The sequence below is a fragment of the Orcinus orca genome, chromosome 11 (assembly GCF_937001465.1).
Source record: "Orcinus orca chromosome 11, mOrcOrc1.1, whole genome shotgun sequence".
In the NCBI taxonomy this organism is placed as follows: Eukaryota; Metazoa; Chordata; class Mammalia; order Artiodactyla; family Delphinidae; genus Orcinus; species Orcinus orca.
The window spans coordinates 91,074,578-91,093,411 of NC_064569.1; the positions used below are offsets into that span (position 1 = coordinate 91,074,578).

The following is an 18,834-nucleotide window of genomic DNA, read 5'->3' on the forward strand; positions in this document are numbered from 1 at the left end:
CACTTTCTTTTGAGCAAGATTTTTTCCCCACTTATTTTCTTTCTTTTTTCTTTAGGATTTTAACATGGTTATCACCAACTGTTATCCAATTTACTGACTGAGGGAAATTAAGAGGTTTGGCTAGAAAGATGATGTCAGCATATTGAATTTTAGGAGCCTTGGGACTGCAGCTGGACAAGACTAGACTTTGGAGAGATTTATGGTCTCCGGCCATAGCCTTGCGTCATTAGGTGGAAATTGGTGTCGAGTTTTCAGGGGAATAGGAGACCGATGACCTGGGGAACACCATGACTTGAGGGAGTAGAGGAAGAAGACCCTACAAAAGGGACAGAGCATCAGTCAGAGACGGGATGCAGTGCCAGCTCTTGGGTTTCTACAGGGGTTTCTACTGGAGAAGCACGAGAAACACCAGTGCTCAGACGTGAAGGGCGCAGACTTCGGAGGCTGGGACCCCAGTTCTGCCGTTTTCTACTCAAGGGACAGGTTATCTCCTCTCTCCACACCTCGGCTCCCTCATCTTTCACGTGGAATAACGATACTGGTGGGTCTGGGATTTGATCTCTCTCTGCAGAAGCTTATGGATTCTGCGTCAGACACAAAGGACTTTACTGCTCCCGGCCCGGCTGGCAACAAGAGCATCAGTGTGTGGGACGGGGTGGCTGCTGCTCCCCAGGAGGTGTGCACGGCGGCTGAGGAGCCCTGAGCGAGGGGCAGCCACCTCTTCCAGAGCAGGTAGGAAGCAGACTCGTTCTTCGTCCCCGGGATACACCCCCCCCCCAATTCCTCAAGGTTACTTGCTATAAATGCCACCCCAGAAAGGTCCTGGGAAAGCGAGGTCAGGGCTTCGCTTGCCTGGTACACCCAGCAAGAAGCACAGGCGCCGGGACCTGAGGAGGAAGACACCCAGCACCTGCTGCGGGGCTGCCGGGAAGATGAAGGTGATGTGAGCACACGTGGAAAGGGCTCTCGGCCTCCGCGATCATCAGCCGGGGTGGCCATACGGAGAAGGCGGGGTTGGGGGTGGCGGCTGTGTTATCACCTTACATCCGAGATTGAAAAAAGTCATTCAACAAATATTTATGGAATGCTTGTGTGTTGCTGACACCAGAGACACGGAGTTGAACAGAACGAAGCTACCGACCTCCGGGCGCTTCTGTTCTAGTACAGGGGGACGCGCCGCGTATAAACTAGTGGAGGAGCTGGTGCACAGGCCGCAGACCCGGATGAGGACGGGGATTGACTCGGGGCCGCCTCGCACAGAAGCACGTCCTGATCCAACTGCTACTGTAGCGGGTGGCTGTCGAGAGCAGGCGGGGCGTGCGCTGCTGGGGAAGAGACGGAGGAGGGAGGCCAGGCCAGGAGAGCAGGGCAGACGCGCCAGCCTGTGTCGGGGGCAGCGGCGGAGGGTCTCGGGAGTGCCCGGCTGCGCGGGCGCTGGAGGTCAGGTCAGCGCCCCGGGGAAGGCGCCACCTGCTGGCGTCACGCGGGGGCGGCTTTAGGGTCCTGGAGGGAGAGGCCAGCCGGCCGCAGGTGAAGAGCAGGGAATTGGAGTCGGCGGCAGAAACTCACTCCAGAAGTTTGTCATGAAGGAGAGGACTGGGATCGTGCAAAATCATTGCATGTTTCAGTGCCACAGGGACTAGAGGAGGGAAAAGGTTGACCTCCTTGTGGGAGGGACGATGGAGCAAAGTCCCCGAGAAGGTGGGAAAGGACGGACGTGTGGGGACAGCGCCTGACCGAAGACGCCTCTCCCGGTAAAACAGGAAGGACGGGAAAGGATGGGTGTGCGTCCAAGTAGGTGTCTAGATCAAGGAGATCCCGTGGCCTCCATTTCCTCCCGGAAACGGGAAAGGAGACGATCTGAGTGATGTTAGGGAGTTGCAGATTTAGGAGGAATTTCAGAGATTTGGGACTTCCTGGTAGAGAAACCAGTGCAGGAGGGGTGGCTGAGGAAGCCCAGGGAAGGAGGAAAAGGCCCAGGCCCCATACAGAAGGAAAAGGTGTGGGAGCCTGGGTGGTGGCCCGAGCCAGGGGAGAAGAGGTGACAGAGGTGACAGGTGGCCAGACGGGAAGCGCCCCCTGGAGGGCAGTTTCTGAGGCAGGTGAGGGCGGCAGCGAGGACACCAGGAGAGGATGGAAAAGGGAAGAAGTGAAGCGGAAGATTTCAGAGGCAGAAGCAGGAAGACAGCTCCTGCCAAGACTGGAGGAGCCGGAGGGCAGGTCCCATGGCACCAGCCTGGGCCTGTGTTTCCCTCTCCCCTCATCTCATTCAGGGAGCGTCGTGTTTGCCGCCTTCTTTTTTCCATCTTACAAAAGTCAAATGCAAGTTCTATCTTTGGAGCATGGGGGGGGGGCAACAGAAGTCGTTGAGGATCAACACACGCAGGCCAGGGCGAAGAATGGTGTTTCTCCTTTTATTTAAAAACAGTGCTTCATTACCATTTGCAAAGGCAGAGGCAGTGCTCCTCCTTCGCTTAGAGTTTATAAAAGCCAGCAACATGATCAATAATTTATACACATGGATAGTAATACAAAAAAATAAGGAATAAAAGCTAAAGATCTAACTACTCCGACCTTCACAATTCCAGCTACTTGATAATAATAGGAGTAACCCAATGAATACTGTATGGTCTGAAAGCTACTATACAATATGATTCTTAACAAGAAGGGGAGGGAATTAGAGACTGTCACAAAGCCCTGGGTGCTTCTCTGGAGTTTGTAGGGAAACAGGACCCTGGGCAAGCAGCTCGGGTGTCCTAGGAAAAGATTTGGGGGTGGGGGAGTGGGGAGTGGGGAGAAAAGGCGAGGTGGTCGATTATACAAGCATCCCATGTGATGCCCCCATGCCCCATAGGTACCTGTTTTGCCATGGCAATGGGAGGGGGCCGGAGAAACTGCACGTTGCATGTAGGGATGGTTTCGTCCCTGCCACGGGGAGCGGGGACAAGAGGGGAGGTTCGGTGGCATTTTTAGCCTTGCAGAGATTTGGACTGAAAAGCTCAGAGACTCAGGTGGGTCAGCCTGTCAGGGACAAGCCACCCCGCCTGGCTCTCTCAGCACTGTGCAGCCCTAGCTTACGTGTGTCAGCCCCAGGTTTGCTCCAGCTATTCACAAGCAGAATTATAACACAAGAAAAAAAAAATTCATATCCCTTACGGGGAAAAAAAAAGGAGGATCAATTCATCACTCGATATATAATACAGCCAAAATGAGCTGCCAGGACAAGCACACACACACGCAATACTGTGAACAGAAAATACAAGAAAGGACAAAGCTGCGGTTCTGGGTGGGGTATCGACGTTGCTTAAAGCACTCATCAGTCCCCGGAAAAACCAAACCAAAAAACATTTTTAAAAAATTCAAAAACATATGCACCCCCTGGGAATCTGGCGTTGGTAACAGGGGCGGGTGGTAGGGGGGAGAGAAGAGCATCGCTGTTCCCTTTTTGCTGGCTGGTGTGAGCTGAGCCCTCGCCACACTGGCGGGCGCGTGTGTCACTCCCAGGCGGAGGGGCCCCGGCTGGCAATCCCCTTAAAGGCAAGGTTTGAGTTGTGGCCAATGAGCAGTTCTCTCCGTTACCAAGCCCTGCCAACCAGCACTACCATGGCTGAAGTGATCGACCGTTTTCCTGAGTAATCTGTAACTGGCTACAGTTCCGGGAACGTGGAGAACTCAGCTACTGCGGCCACCCGCCATATTCGAGGACTCCCCTCCGCCCTCCTTCCTAGTGCATCCGATTCGGGAATTTGAGAACCTGCTGCAGCCTGGTCTGTAAGCCTTATTTTAAAGATGGGGGCCAGGGACTCAACGGCACTCGCTAAACCAGAGGGCACATGCTGGCTTAGGACACCCAGAGTCTACTTGGGAAGGGCCCTGCTTCACGCTCTAGCTCCTGGATGGCTACTGCCTGGTTGATCAGTCAAGCGAGGATGAAGGAAGAACACAGCAAAGGGGAAAGGGAGGGAAGAGGCTTTCGGACAGTAACATTTCCAAAAAAATCGTGTTTTATGCAACAGAGAATCAGGTTTCACTGGTGGATACTACAAACGGTCAAACATTTTCAAGAGCATGACAAAATAAAGACACACAAATTTACGTTGGATGTTCACCTTGCCCACTATTTTTTTTCCTATCTTAAAACAGTGCAAACAGGTAACTTATGCTTTTAAAACACCACTACCCCTTCCCCACCCCCCAAAGTCCCTTTCCTCCTATTTTCTGGGGGAAACAAGTCTGCGATTCTGCAACTGTTTCTGTGCTAGGGGGTTGCAAGCAGCCGAGAAGCGGCTGGGCTTGGTGAAAGGGGGCGGTCCCAATGACACCCCCCACCCTCCCTTACAGTGCCCTCTGGGCTGTCCCTTGCTTCCCGCCCTTGGCCTCATCCTCCCGCCAGAAGGAAGGGAGGCCATCCAGCCCTTCCTGCAGATCCTTGGGGTTGCCTCCATTCCGAGTTTACACCTCCTTCCTACCTGGAAGCTATGTGACTAGTTACAGGGTGGTAGTGATTCACCGACTTATCTGCTAGAGCTCTAGGAAAGTAGAAACTAAACTAAGAGCAGTTCAGCCCCTGAGGAGTCACACTTTTGAGAGAAAGCTGCTATCATTGATTTCTACTGAATAGAGCTCCGCTAGCTCCCCTTAAACTAAGAGCTGAGCTCCAGTCCCCTTCTTTTTCAAGGAAGAATAATATCGGCTCAGTTCCAACTGTGGCTGCTGAAGGAGGATGGTGACAGCGGGCTTTGTAAAAACTGAGAGCCTTAAAAGTGACGAATCACAACAGCTGAGCTCGGTCAGTGGGAGCTGAACTATGTAATATAAGGAATTCTGGAAAAGCTCTAAGGACAGCTCTCTGGGCTGAAAGAGGGATATTCAGATAAAGGTGGTCACTAGAGGGCTCCTGAAAGGAGCCCAGCTTCTAAGAGTAAGATGCTTAGTATAGAAGTCCACATCGTGACCTACAGTAAAGCTGTCGCAACTGATTCAGCATGGATACGTTTTCCGGAATTATTCACCAGCATCCTCTAACAAACTTACAAGATGCCATACTCTCTTCTGACTCAGTTTCTTAGTCCAGTGGGAACTAGAGTCAGGAATAAACAAGCACTGATGCTTCGAGGAACCTGCCTCTGATGAAGTTGCCTGTATGCGATCTCAAAGTTCAAAAGCTGATGGGGAGTTGATGCTTCGAGAGCCCCAATGCTCAGTGATGACACTGAAAACCAAAGGCCCTTTAATAACAAGCAGAACTCTGTTTAGTCTTAGTAAAAGGAGCTGAAGGAAGCAGTATTAAAACCATCCCTGGAAATGCAGCAGAGGCCCGCTGGAAAACACAGAGCTTGCCTATGGAGTCCTCAGCCAGAACCAGCTGAACTGAAATGCACAAACCTCAGGCTTCTGCCTCTTGTAAAAGGGCTGTGGAAGCTGCCTCCTCTGCCTTTCCCATCATCTTTCCCTCTTTCTGGAAAAAAAGAATAGAAAATTCTTGAACTCATTGCCCTATTTTCCTCCCCTGCTATGGATACAACCATTTAGAATTTGGCCTTGCCTCCACTGAGCAGTGGCTTGCCATTTCTGAGAATGGTCCCTATTTGAACAGGACACAAAATTTCTCTCAGTTTCTTCACTCAGTAAATGCTCTCCCTCAAAACAAAAGCAAAAGAAAGAAAAAAATCCTCCCTGCCCCCATTCCCTAGACCTGTGAAAGCCCCACATCCCATTCCCACACCCCAAACTAAAATATTTATATACACACACAACAAAAATTGTCTCAACAGCAACAAACCAAACTTTGGCTTGGGGAGGGGAACCCTTAACAATGGCCAACGGACTGGGCAGTCTGGTGTCCCCTATTCTGTGCATTCCTCCCCAGAATCAGTAAGAATTGCATCGAGGCCTCTAGCTTCCTTGATGTCTCCCCTAGTTTCAGGGAAGCCTCCCTCCCAGTTATTAGGAGAGAGAGGATTCTGAAGGGGGAGAAGATATGTATTATACACGACAGGCCAGTCCCCCCCCCACAGATCCCTCTCCTTACAAAGAATGTTTGATGCTGTCATATGTCAGTCATTTTAATTCAGGGACATGAATCAGTATCAGTCAAGAACACGGGTGGAGGCAGGAGTAAAAAAAAAACCAAACAAACCAAAACAAACCCATAACAAACCAGAAGCTCCATGTCTCTGAATTACTTACTCCCTTTAGCAGCTATCCCTCGGGTGAAAGGTCACCCTAGTACCAATGTGAATAGACCAGGGAGCCAAACGGACCGTGCTTTTCTATTTTCTAATGGCTTCATTTTGGAAATGCTGCAGGACCCCTGCCTTTGACAGCTAAGAGCTAGAAGAGAAACACTTTCTCCCCTGTCTGACGACAGATAAGTCGAAGCCAGGTAGTGACAGCAGTGACTCACTGTGGTGGCCACCACATGACTCCTCCTGGCAACATATGAGATCCTGGCCATTTCAGACCCTCATTCCTGTACGGGAGGGGAGCAGCCTCAGGGGCTTGTTTCATGTCCTGTAGTGTTCATGAGTACCAAGTGGTCCAGGTGCTCAGCTGGGTGTCTTTGGAGGATAGTGAGAAGCTGGGTGGAGTGGCCACGAGGGCTCCAGACTGTGGACAGAAGTGACTCGTAAAGGCTCTGGAGGATGAAGAGTCCTATGGCTTTGGAGCTTGAACGAAGTGCCTTCGCCTGCCCTCACATGTCCTGCTCACAGAGACCTCCGGGGACGGCTGGTCTAGGGCTCGGGGCTTTATCTTTTGCCACCAGAGCCTTTATTATCTGTTTTCTACTTTGTACTGACTTTTTGATGCGAGAGAAAGATCGGGAATATCAGGGCGCCTTAACCTGACATCGTCTGACACCCCTTTTCTTGCCCTCCCCCTCTTCACTGGCGCGTGACAATCTGTACTTCTAGCCCTCAAGCCCTGCCCAGACGCCTCGGGGACATCTGGCCACTGGCTATTTAGTCTTCTGTCCCTGGGTCCTAAATTCCTGAATCTCGAGGACATGGGAGCAGGGTGTTAATAAAAGGAGAGATGAGCTAAGCTGTGGTTCAGTGAAAGGAAAAGCAGCCCAGCAGGAATGCTAGGGTTTACAGGAAAGAAAAGAGTGATCTTTTCATACTCCAGAGTTCATTCCGAGACTGGGTTCCTAATGAGGTGTTTATTATCCACAGTCTGAGCACATGTCTGGAAATATTAATACTATAATTCCAAAAACGATGCCAACTGTCTCAGGCCTTGCGTGTAAGATGATTGTAAAGAGAATGAGGAGACAGGAGGGAAGAGGAGAGGAAAGTGTCTTAGTGATTCTCCTGCTTTGCCAGCACACATTCCTATAGTCTATTAGCATGTGGATTCCAGCCACAGCCAATCAGAATTGCCTGCCAAAGACCAGAAACTCAGAAGACTAGAAGGATATCCTGTTGCAGAGGGATCTCTTCCACTTCTGCTTGTCCCACAGCCACTCAGCACCAGGTACACTTTGGTAATTCTGTCTGCTGATTTCTGATCAGACGCATTTATCAGCTCCTAATGTCTCTCCTTCCTCATTGACTGCCTCTTCCGTGATTGACAGAATAAGCTAAGCACGGACATACAGACATGGAAATGCGTTATTTTTTTTTTTTTTTACCACAGTTAAAAAAAAAGAAAAAAAGAAAAAAATGCACAATCTTTGGAACAAAAGAATTAAAGGCAGAAATTTAAAGGAAAAATACATATTCAAAGAACATAGTGAGGTATAAAAAAGTATTCTCTCTTTTTTTGTGTTTTTTGTTTGTTTGTTTTTCCTCTTCATCTTGCTATAGAGTTCCTCTACTAGTAAATATTGCAATAGCCAGGCCTCATGAACTGGGGGGCTGTCCCACTTGCAGGGGTCTCACGTCACTTCAGTAAGGGGCAAATCGGCTGTAGCCACCTCGGTATAAACTCGCCTGTAGTAATTAAAGACACAAAAATATTAAAAGGTTGATGAGAGAAACATTACAAAAGAAGACATGTCCTGAGGAGGGATTTGGAAAAACAGCTTCCTTAGAAGCTTCAAATCAACTGGTTAGATGTTGTCTAGTGCATGAGGTCAGGAAACCAACTTCTGCCTCTAAGATGCTCAGACCACAGCCCAAACATTTACTGCTGACCTGATATTCTCAAGGAGAGAGTATGCTGATGGTTCATTATTTACGTGAGTTAGCACAGAGGAGCACTTCAATGAAGTTTAAAACCAAGTCTGTAAATAGTTTGATTTTTTAAAAGCATGGGTCTTGTCTACCTTGACGACCTTATTACAAGCGTGACCTAAAGCAGACTGCTGATCTTACCTTCTTACCCATTACCTGACAATGGAGAACACGTTACTTCTGACCACTATCTCTGTCACATCGCATGTTTGAGATGGTGCTGGATTTAAACCTGAGTTAATCTTTCAACGAATAAAGTCTATTTCCTCTGTAATTTATAAAAAATACCAACCAGGTGTGTGTGTGTGTGTGTGTATATATATATATATATATATGGTATGTAAAACTGGGGTTTTAAGTGGGCTTCTTTCCTTTCTTTAATCATAATCTAATGAATTATCTTTTTCAATCAAAAGTTCCCTAGGAACGTATCGCTCCTTGGGTCATTCTTTTAGTACAGGACTTATATCACTTGGGCACTAAATAAAACCTCAGGAATTCCCATCACTTCCTTATATCATACGTCTCTACTTCAGTTCTAAACACCACCCCCCATACCCCCGCAGGACCCTACTACTTCCTTCCACAGATCTTCATCAGTAGAGATTTAGTGTGGGAAGTGGCAGGCTCTCTCACATCCTTTATGTCTTAACTGTGACCATTGTTCTGCCTCCCTCTCAGACACGGTCATCTGTGTTTCCGGGCCGTTGGCCAGTGACACTGTGGATGGTAGAGAACTTCTGGCACAAGGAGGTATCACTGTGGACTGGCCAGTCTTTGCTGAATCCAGTGGGTCCCGTCATTGGCCCCAGAGGTGTCCAGGCCAACACAAAAATACTGCAGGGGGGATTCGAGTTTGGTCAGGGGGATTTTTATTTTAAAAATATGGAACGCTTCACGAATTTGCATGTCATCCCTGCACAGGGGCCCTGCTAATCTTCTCCGTATCATTCCAATTTTAGTATATGTGCTGCTGAAGCGAGCACAGGGGGATTATGCTAGATGAGCTCTATGACTTTTGTATACTTCTAAGAAATATACCATATTTTGCCATAAATGTTAGTAATAAAATATCTTTGTAAGGCATTTGCTTGGTGATTTTTAGTACTAGCTGCTGGAAGGCTTAGGAATAGCAGGGACATCCTTTGGCATCTGCATTTGAAGCAGACAGGTTAAGTTCTCTGAAAAGTTTACTGTGAAAACTGGAGAGTCTTGTGCCCCAAGTCTTTGAGAACACCTATCGGTAAAACTCTGCCACAGGTGTGCGTCCAACATCTGAGCCATTATAAAACAGCAACCTGTTCCCTTCCTTCCTCCCGAATAATGTCGTTACTCAGGGCAGACTGTCACTGCTCATTCCTTTCTGCCGTCCTTAACCAGGCCAGGCGGCTCACACCAGCACACACACAGAAGTGATATGAAATTTCCAGACAGTCTTATTGGTTTTAACACTTTGGCAATGGAAGAAGGGCTGAATTATCACCTCCCTAGATCTTCTGTAGTCTGTAGGTGAAAGTCAGAAGAAGTAAAACGTTTGAAAAAATAAAAGGCACATCTACTTACCACAGCGCCAACTCCATAGCTAGCGGCAGGGGCGAGGGCATGGTAGGGGTCGGCCGTGTACACCCTGCCATAACTGGAAAAAGAGATCCAATCAGGGAGATAAAGGAAAGACAGTGATTAAAAAAAAAAAAAATTAAGGGGTTTCACTGTGCTAAGGACTTGTAACTTGGTCTTGGAATGTTATTAGAAAACTGGCAGAATGGAAAAAATCTCTCCGTTCTACTCCTAAAGGCAGCAACTGAAATTTTCTGAATTACTTCTATAAAATGGAAAAGAAGGGCACTGGAGATGAGGAAGAGGGAAATTGGGGTCAAAGCCAGAAACACACAGGAACAAGCGGGAGGGAGGGGAGGAGTGTGAGCCTGTGCGCCGTTGGGTTTTTGGCAGGATAGAGTCCAGGCCGAAGGCCTGTGGAAAACCCAGCTCAGCAGGCAGTCCCGGGGGCTAAGTGCCCTTATGGAAACAGCGTGGGGAAGGAAAGGGGGTGGCGCGGGGCGGCCTGGCGCTCCCCGCCCCCGTCTCGGCACCTACCCGTCGCTATAAGCGGCGGCGGCAGCGGCGGCGGCGGTGGCAGCGGTTGCAGTAGCAGGCTGTGCGTATCTGTAGGCTGCGTATCCACCCTACAGGAGAGAGGAGAACCGACTTTACACATGCCTCTCCCCCGGGGGGCAGGCGAGCACACACCCGCCCACACGCAGATGGACGCAGACGCAGACACAGACACAGACACGAACACAGACACATCCGTGGGGAGAGAATGTTTCAAACTGCATCAGTCTGCATGTTACTCCTTAGTGTACAATTAAGCTCCACCCAAGGCAGGGATTTGCTTTGCAATTTGTAACAAAAATAAACTACACTGGAGAACCTCTTCTCAAATTTAAGAAATGAAGATATGATTTAAAACATTTTTTTATTGAAATATAGTTGATTTACAATGTTGTGTTAGTTTCAGGTGTACAGTAAAGTGATTCAGTTACACACATATATATATATTTATTCTTTTTTAGATTCTTTTCCATTATAGAATATTACAAGATATTGAGTATAGTTCCCTGTGCTCTACACTAGAACCTTGTTGGTTATCTATTTTTATATATAATAGTGTGTCTATTGTAATTCCAAACTCCTAATTTATCCCCCCGCTGCCCACCCCCCTCCCCAAAATGAAGATATGATTTTGGGTCTGTCTTCGTTGGAACTTTCAACAGGGAAAATACCTACAGGAAGTTGGGAGAACTTTACCTGACAGGAAATGTAAATTATAGATTAAAACATTAAATTTATATGTGTTAACTTCAGATTCTCTGATGCGTACTTGGATTGATCTATTGCTAAGAGACTACAGTATATAAAGAAAGGTCCCATACATTGCTATGCTCCATGTGGCCTAGTGCGTTTGCCAAGAGGCTAAGATAATCAAGCAATATTTAGAAGGAAGAACCAGTGTAGATCAGGGGTTGGCAAACCTCCATCTGTGGACCAATGCAGTTGGCCTCCTGTTTTTGGAAGTAGTTGTGACAGAGACCATATGGCCTATGAAGCCGAAAATCTTTACCACTTGGCCCCCTACAGAAAAAGTTTGCCAAGTCCAATCTATACTTCAGACTCAGGCAAATCAGATTACAAAGGGCTGTGGACCCTTGGACTAGGTTCAAACAGATCAGGAAGCCCACCCGCCCAAGCATTTAACTGCATTTATTTTTCTTCCCTAAAGGCTTTGGGACTTCTTACATCCTCATCTCACAGCAGGTTCTGGAGCTTTTCTTCCAAGGGTTCAGATATCCTCTCAGTCCTAGAGAGTTTCAACTCCCCTGTCCTGCTATTTCACCTCGGTTTAGGTGAACCAAATACTCAAAAGGTTTTCAATGTCAGGGTGAAATACTTCATGAAGGTTTTCAAAGATAATCACAACAACAAATGCCACACGAGACAGGCTATTTGAAAAAGTGGCAAGCTCTACCTTTCCTTCTTCTTCTTTACCTTTCTAGAATTCATCTATTTTTACCTAAACCTAATTCAGGTGTGTACTTTTATTACTGTCATTTCCCCATCAAATATAGGTAAATACAGCTATGTCCATTTGGACGGCACCTCAGCAGCGAGCACAGCATGTTTCATTTCTGTAGATTACTGTGTCCTTTTCTCATGGACATCTGAAGCTTTCTGGCCTGTACTTTCTGCTTTCTATTCCTTCAATGTTCAGTTTTTGCTAAACCTACAGAAGAATTTCAAATTTACTTCTGTATCATTTCTTAGGATTGAAGACAACCATCTTCTAATGGGACCCTTGTCTTCTTAGCCATCTGACAGGGAAGCTTCTAGCTTGCTTTTGTTTCTGTTCAAATCTTACTCTGGAAATACCTGTGATTTCTTCTCAGAGCTTCCTACAGCTTTTTGCTTACTTCTTATATAATTTATGCTTTCTCTAACTGAAGACACTGCACCATGGGGGAAAGCTTACTCCTGCTCTTTAAATTTATGCTCCTTAAATTCATCAGAAGCAGCTTCAAATATACATGAAAAAAAAGTCTCTGATTGGCTTTCAGTGGTTTTGTACTATTCCTTCTTTGTTCTTCAAGTGAATGACTTGGAAAAGTAAGCATTGTTTTCTCAATTATAAATCTTTCCATAGATATTCCTATAAATAAGAAAGCTCTGATTAGTATTACCAAACACTGGCAATGAGATGGTAATGGATAGGGCCGTGGCAGGAAGTACCCTCGGGGGCTATCTGTGATCCACAGGCTTCCTCTGAATTCTAGCCAGGTCTATGGGAACAGGCAGGCCAGACTGATCTGGGCAAAGCCGTACATCCAGGCTGCAACATACACACTGCCATACATACACACATAAGCATATACATTTATGTATAAACTAACTCAAGTGTCTCTTTACCTTTTAAACTTCTAAAGAAAAAATGAAACAGTAAAAGGATTGTTAAACAAAACAACACACTAATCATCATAGTTGAAATTTTAAGCTTTATATGAACCTTGAAGGCTCAATTTTTTGGTATCAATAGAGATGATTCCACTAGTTTAGAATTAAAGTTTGCTAGTGTGAAGTTTACAGAGGGGCCATGTTTAGTAAAACTTCTTTGTAAATGAGGATAATGTGGCAAACAAGCATCATGAGGTTTCTCTCTTTAGCATTCCTTCAAAATCCAAAATAATCTCTAAAAATTGAAAAAATTAAGGTAATAAAAGCAATTAAAGCCTAATTTATATCTTTCTGAGTAAAACATTTAAAAACTGAAGTTCTATGCCATGGGAAAGAGGTATGCATTCTCATAAAAGTACTAACTAGACTCTCAGTTAAGTCTCGGTGTGTCAGAGATGCTGGGGGTTGTATTAAATCATGAAATTTGAGCTGTATTGGACTAATCATGGGGAAAAAAGGAGATTCTGAATGAGGTTACTGATAGCCATTTCCCCTCAGCTTCCTCAACCTGCAAGAAGCCATCGGAACCTCAATGGTTTGGGGGTAATGTTATTATTAATCAAGACAATTTTAAATGGATCAGGCTGTGGAAGAGAAGGCTCCCTCCAAGCCAGAAGGAAACGAAGATAATCTATCTGCAGCCCTTTCCTTCTGTTATGAGTGAACTCTGACTCTGGAGCCTGAATTTGATGAGGTTCTCCGCTATTCAAATTTAGGAACACACGACAGGGATGCAAATATCTTACTGACAACAAAAGCCTCAAGGAGAATATCAACAGAATTTTAAGAAAAACTACATTAATTTTTTAGAAAAGCAGATAATATTTCCACATATCTACTCTTCTGATTACTTTATGATAATGGTGCTACAGAGAGGCCCTTTAAAGGGGAGGGGTCTGTGTTTAGGATGGGCAGGTAATATCGCAATAAACTGATTTGCTAATTCATTGATGACTACCCCAAAATTAGAAAAATTAAGTTGTATGTCATGGATTCCTCCTCTTAGCTGTATTCTTAGTCCAAAGTATTTCTGCTGGTGCTTTAAACCGGTTATTCAACAAAACATCTCACCATAATATAAGCCAATGAACATTCAGATATATTTATTTCTATTCTGGATTTTGGAATGCATAAAGAATCCAGGCTGAGAAACTGTTTTTCAACTTTCACTTCTATTAGCAAATCTGAAGTTGTTTATGGAACATGAGAACAAAGTGCAGTTTGAAACACCAAGGGTTTCATTGCTGTTTCTTAAGTTTTTCAAAAAGAACAAGGGTGGGGGACGGGTAGGAGAGACAGGGTTCAGGCGTGGGGAGGGGATATGGCGCCACATTTATTAATCACATTAAGAACTAAGCATGCCAACATCTGGAGCTAGAACAACCAGCAAAATCACCACGTTCAGACTCAGATTGGCTAACTCTATCTATCCCAGCATTCTCTTGGGACAGCGGTTTGCCCTAGGCTCTACCACAAGCTCGGTGAAGTACACAGCCTCAATTACTAGAGCGTGCAGCCACAACGACCTGGTATTACGGAAACAGTCAGTCACCACTTGAGTTAACATTCCAGACCCTAACGACTGGCCCCTCCCCAGCCCAAAGAAGAGTCAATCTCGCCCACCCTAGCCCTGGCCCACACCACAATGTTAATAATTATAACAAGCAGTAACCCATCTGTTATATCAGAGAAGGGAACAGAGACTCCACTGAGAGATTTAGAGTGAGATGTTAACATTTCTTCAGCTGACTGCACAAACAAACAAACAAAAAAAGAGGAGAAATAATTCATTTGGAGATATGAAGTCATGAGATAGCTGATGTGTATTGCTTTTAACCATGCACCGATGCAAAACTGAAGCAACCATTAATAATAAAAATTAAAAAGGACATATGTATTTACACACAATCAGACCTGTTTGATCTGAAGCAGTTTGCAGATTCTATCTGTGTGTGATTTGAAATAAAACAAAAAATGGGGATTAGCATGGCCACAGCACACCCTAATGTCAGAGGGCACACACGGACAGCTTTTTGGAACCTGACAGCTGGATAAATTTGGCATGGCTAAGCCTGGTCCAAATATCCACAAGCCCCTTTAAAAATAATTACTTTCTTATTCCTTTGTAATTCATTCTGAATGATTCCTAGCGCTCCCAACTGGGACAGCCCAATGCTATATCACTCCCCAATTCAACCTTCCTGATTCAGTTCTGACCCGCAGTGCTCACCTGTATGCTTGCCCTCTGTCAACACCCATACATTCTGATCCAGTGCTCTTCCAAAGTATTTCCTGTGTGCTATCCTTTCTCATATCCATAACACATCCCTGCCTTCAACTTCCAGCTTTTTCAAAGGAAAATGCTGTTACCTTTAAGATCCTTTTGTTGTTGTTAAAGTCTCACTTTTGCATTACCCAATGTCACCTCCTAGGGATTTTCTACTCCACTCTGAACCAATTTTATTGTCTAGTGAACTTTATAGCATTGCCACGCTGACCACATGATTCTTCTGCACAGCTCTGTAGCTGTGTTTTAACTAGAACAAAATGGAAGGGTTCTACGTATCCTCCCTCTTACACCTGACCTTTCCCTGCCTATCCAAGTTTAATCCTCCCTTGTCTTGATTTTCACCTGGCCATTAATTTTATTATTACTTTTTTGTTTTAGGATTTACAATAAAACAGGACTTTGGTGAGCATGTGATGTCAAGACACCTTCTTTCTACCTGGAAGACAATGACATTAATGTGACACTGAGGAGAAGAATGTGTACTTCAAGACCAGCAGACAAAATGAAAGCTTGTTCCCTACATGTGATGTATAGATTTATAGAGCAAGGGGAGTGGGGGGTGGGGGGGGTGGGCGGAGAGAATGAAGGTGTGATGCTTCAAATCACTACAGCAGAGCAGAGATCCAGTCCAGCTAGCTTGGGTCTAAGGCTGTGCCTCTGGGAATCACTTTGTCTCTACACGATTCTAACTCCCTCCTTCCCCTCCCCTCCTCCCCTCTCCGGCTGAGATGCACTGCTCTAGACTGAACTTGTATGAGGAGGGCTCGTTAGGAGAACAGAGTTCTTCCGTGGCAATATGGCACCTTTCATTAAATGTGAGTAACGCAGATGTGAATACAAAACTCATAATAATGATAATATTGTTACTGCTTTTGATTGAGAGACCTACCTAGTTGGAAGAGTAGATAGGAAAAATTTTTAAGGAAAATCTTTTAAATTTATCTTATTAAAATTGGGGTTAAGGAAAGAAATTTTTATGACCAACTTGGTATCTTCCACTTACTACTTTTATGATGGATGAGAGATGATGTTTAATTAACTAACCTTGTCGAACACTACTATTCCACGCCTCCCCGAATCAGTTCATTTCCCACAGCTTGCTGGGTAGCCACATAAATAAACTAACTGAATTGTGAAAAGCTGTCTATTGTTTTCTTTTTCTTAGCACCCAGCTCTCAGCAAATCTAACAGTGCATCCTTATCCAAATGCACTCACTAATCTAGTTTTAAGGTGAAAGGAAAAGAGGGCAAGGGAAATACATGTTTCAATTTTAAGTCTAGATTTTTAAGACAACTTCAAACTTACGTAGCAGCACAGCCCAATTACTACTATGATTTCACGACAGGGTCCAATTCGAGATTCAGAGTCCTGTTTAGATGGATTCTACCTTCTCCCTTTTCTCATTTCTTTCACAGTAGTGAGAAAATGTCCCAAATTTCTAAGCTCTCCAAATATAGAAGACCAGTTTAAACACCATGGATAAATGTGATTGACAAACTAAAAGAGGTGGCAGTGACGGGACAGTGCGTATAACACACCTGGGGCGGATGTGTGGCAATGGGACAGGAGCACTGAATTTTGGAGGACGTGCCCTCTTGTAAGGAACTCGACTGGGTGCACTGCTGAGGTAGCAGGGCTTAGATCACACGCTCACAAGTCTTGCTTGTCCAAAAAAGCCTCTGTTCCCATCTCTAACGTGGAGCTGGAATGGTTAGTATAATTCAATTTTTTCACTGCAATCCACAATCTGATTGATTGGCAGGTCACACTGGCACTCCTACCTGAGGTATTTTAGCGCTAATGATTGGTTCCTGTAAGACTATTCTATAACAGAACACAGGAAGAGCAGTTCAAAAAACACAGCTGTGGAAGGAAAACAATCATACAAAAAAGCCCGCTAAGGGGCCCACCAGCCTTTTCTTTCCTTTGGATGCAAGCATGCTTTTCACAGGATGAGAATTAGGAGCAGTTTGTTATCCCATTAAAAAAGTGAATTAGGGTGAATGATGTCTTTTCTACTGATGAAAAAAAGACGGGGCGGGCAGACACATAATCTATCTGCTATACTCCCAAGTCAGCAAGGCGAATCTCTTTACAAATCATGGGCACAATTGCTAGATCAGTTCTCCTGAGAGGAATGTGTCACAAAAGACACAGCGAGGAAGAAAATGGCTAGCAGGGATTACGGCCTAAGAGCAGAACAGGGAAAGAGATAATCAAAACAAAACAAACAACCTTCACGGTTAATAGCCTAAATTAATATAACTTAAATAAAATCAGTAACTTAAACTCTTTTCCCTCATGTTGTCTCTTCAAGCTTGGGTTCAGGGCACTTTTTATACTAGATAAACCCTCCTCTCTTTCTTTTCTGAGGAAACGAGAACTAAATGCATATTGATAGATTTCCACATAAGGGAAAATGTACAGAGAGAAAGAGAAACAAACTCAAGGTAAAATGATAGAGGTTTTTGTTGTTTGTTTGTGGAACATGGAATATGAAGTTTTAAAAGCGGTATTAAAAATGACACTAGGCCTCACTCAACAGTTCCCTCCTCACGTATTCTTGTTTTTCATTCTTGAGTTCGGGTATTATTTCAGCACTACTTTTTCCTCCAAGTAACTGCTTTAAGACAAGAACTAAAAATACCATTACTATTCAGTCTTTTCATCAACAAGGGGCCACTGGTCAAAAAAATGTTTCGGCAAGGTCACTGAACTACTTCTGTTCAGCTTGATAAGGTGATCCAGTCGGTAAGATTCAAGAGTATTTTCTCAACGACTACAGAAAAACCATCTCTCTCTTAATAAAATCATATACTGTAAACTAAGGAAGTGAGAGAACTGTAAACAAATATTTGGTTGGTTGACTTAATAAAGTAGAAGTAGGCCACACTTAAGAAATACCCAAATAAGGAAGATATTTGAGAAAAAAAACCTGACTTCAGAAATAATTCAAGTGGAAGTGTACTCTAATAGACCAGATTTCAAGAAAACAACTTAAATAACATAAAGATGAGTGTCATGAGACTATGGATACTAATGTATATGGGAGAATGTACACGCTAAGAGCATATATAAATACGTATATTTAGAAAAGTGCACTTTGGTGTAAAAGTAGGATATAGTTTCCCAACCCTCAGGTTTCACGGTGAGCACAAGAAAAAAAGATCTTTCATTACTTCTTGAAAACCACTGGAGGAAAGTTGTGGATTTTAATTAAAGTACTAAGAGAGTTAATGAAATATGGATTATTTGGGTTTTATGTTTGGCTAAACAAATAATTTAGGTAATCTGGGTAAGTCACAATCTCTCTAAGAAACATATCTACAAAGTGAGAGCGCTGTACCAAATCATGGCTAAGGTTCCTTCAAGCATGTGTTAAATTAAAGTGTACTTTGGGGCTTCCCTGGTGGCGCAGTGGTTGAGAGTCCGCCTGCCGATGCAGGGGACACGGGTTCGTGCCCCGGTCCAGGAAGATCCCACGTGCCGCGGAGAGGCTGGGCCCATAAGCCACGGCCGCTGAGCCTGCGCATCCGGAGCCTGTGCTCCGCAGCGGGAGAGGCCACAACAGTGAGAGGCCCACGTACCGGGAAAAAAAAAAAAAAAAAATTAAAGCGTTCTTTGAAGGCCTGCTCTAAACAGGCCAGGTGTGTACAACTCACCCACCGAATCTCAGAGGGCTGCTCTATCCTTTCTCTAGTTCCTGCAACACAGAGGGCCTCCAAGTGCATTCTGAAAGTTCATTAACGTTTTCAGATTGCTGAGAATCTCTGGCAGACTGTGGAAACAGTTCATTAAAAAGGTACCCTTATTGACTCTGGGGAGGTTAGGGTGGAGAAGGCATTTCCAGACAATTCTAC

The 18,834-nt window shown here is 45.0% G+C and overlaps 1 protein-coding gene and 1 non-coding gene across 34 annotated transcripts in view; both read right to left on the reverse strand.

Moving 5' to 3' along the window:
• Positions 1–2,400: 2,400 nt before the first annotated feature.
• RBFOX2 (RNA binding fox-1 homolog 2) overlaps positions 2,401–18,834 on the reverse strand; it is a 261,734-nt gene continuing 245,300 nt past the window's right edge. For 15 of the 33 annotated variants that reach the window (XM_049694669.1, XM_049694668.1, XM_049694670.1 and 12 more), the window contains 4 exons: positions 14,598–14,629; positions 10,272–10,360; positions 9,741–9,813; positions 2,401–7,934 (listed from right to left, as the gene is read on the reverse strand). In XM_049694669.1, coding sequence (XP_049550626.1) covers positions 7,880–7,934; positions 9,741–9,813; positions 10,272–10,360; positions 14,598–14,629 — 249 coding nt within the window. In that variant the 3' untranslated portion in view covers positions 2,401–7,879. The other 18 variants (XM_049694674.1, XM_049694673.1, XM_049694666.1 and 15 more) reach the window with 6 other exon arrangements.
• LOC117199006 (U6 spliceosomal RNA) lies at positions 9,057–9,163 on the reverse strand. The gene has a single exon (XR_004480183.1). It is a non-coding gene; the product is annotated as a U6 spliceosomal RNA (small nuclear RNA).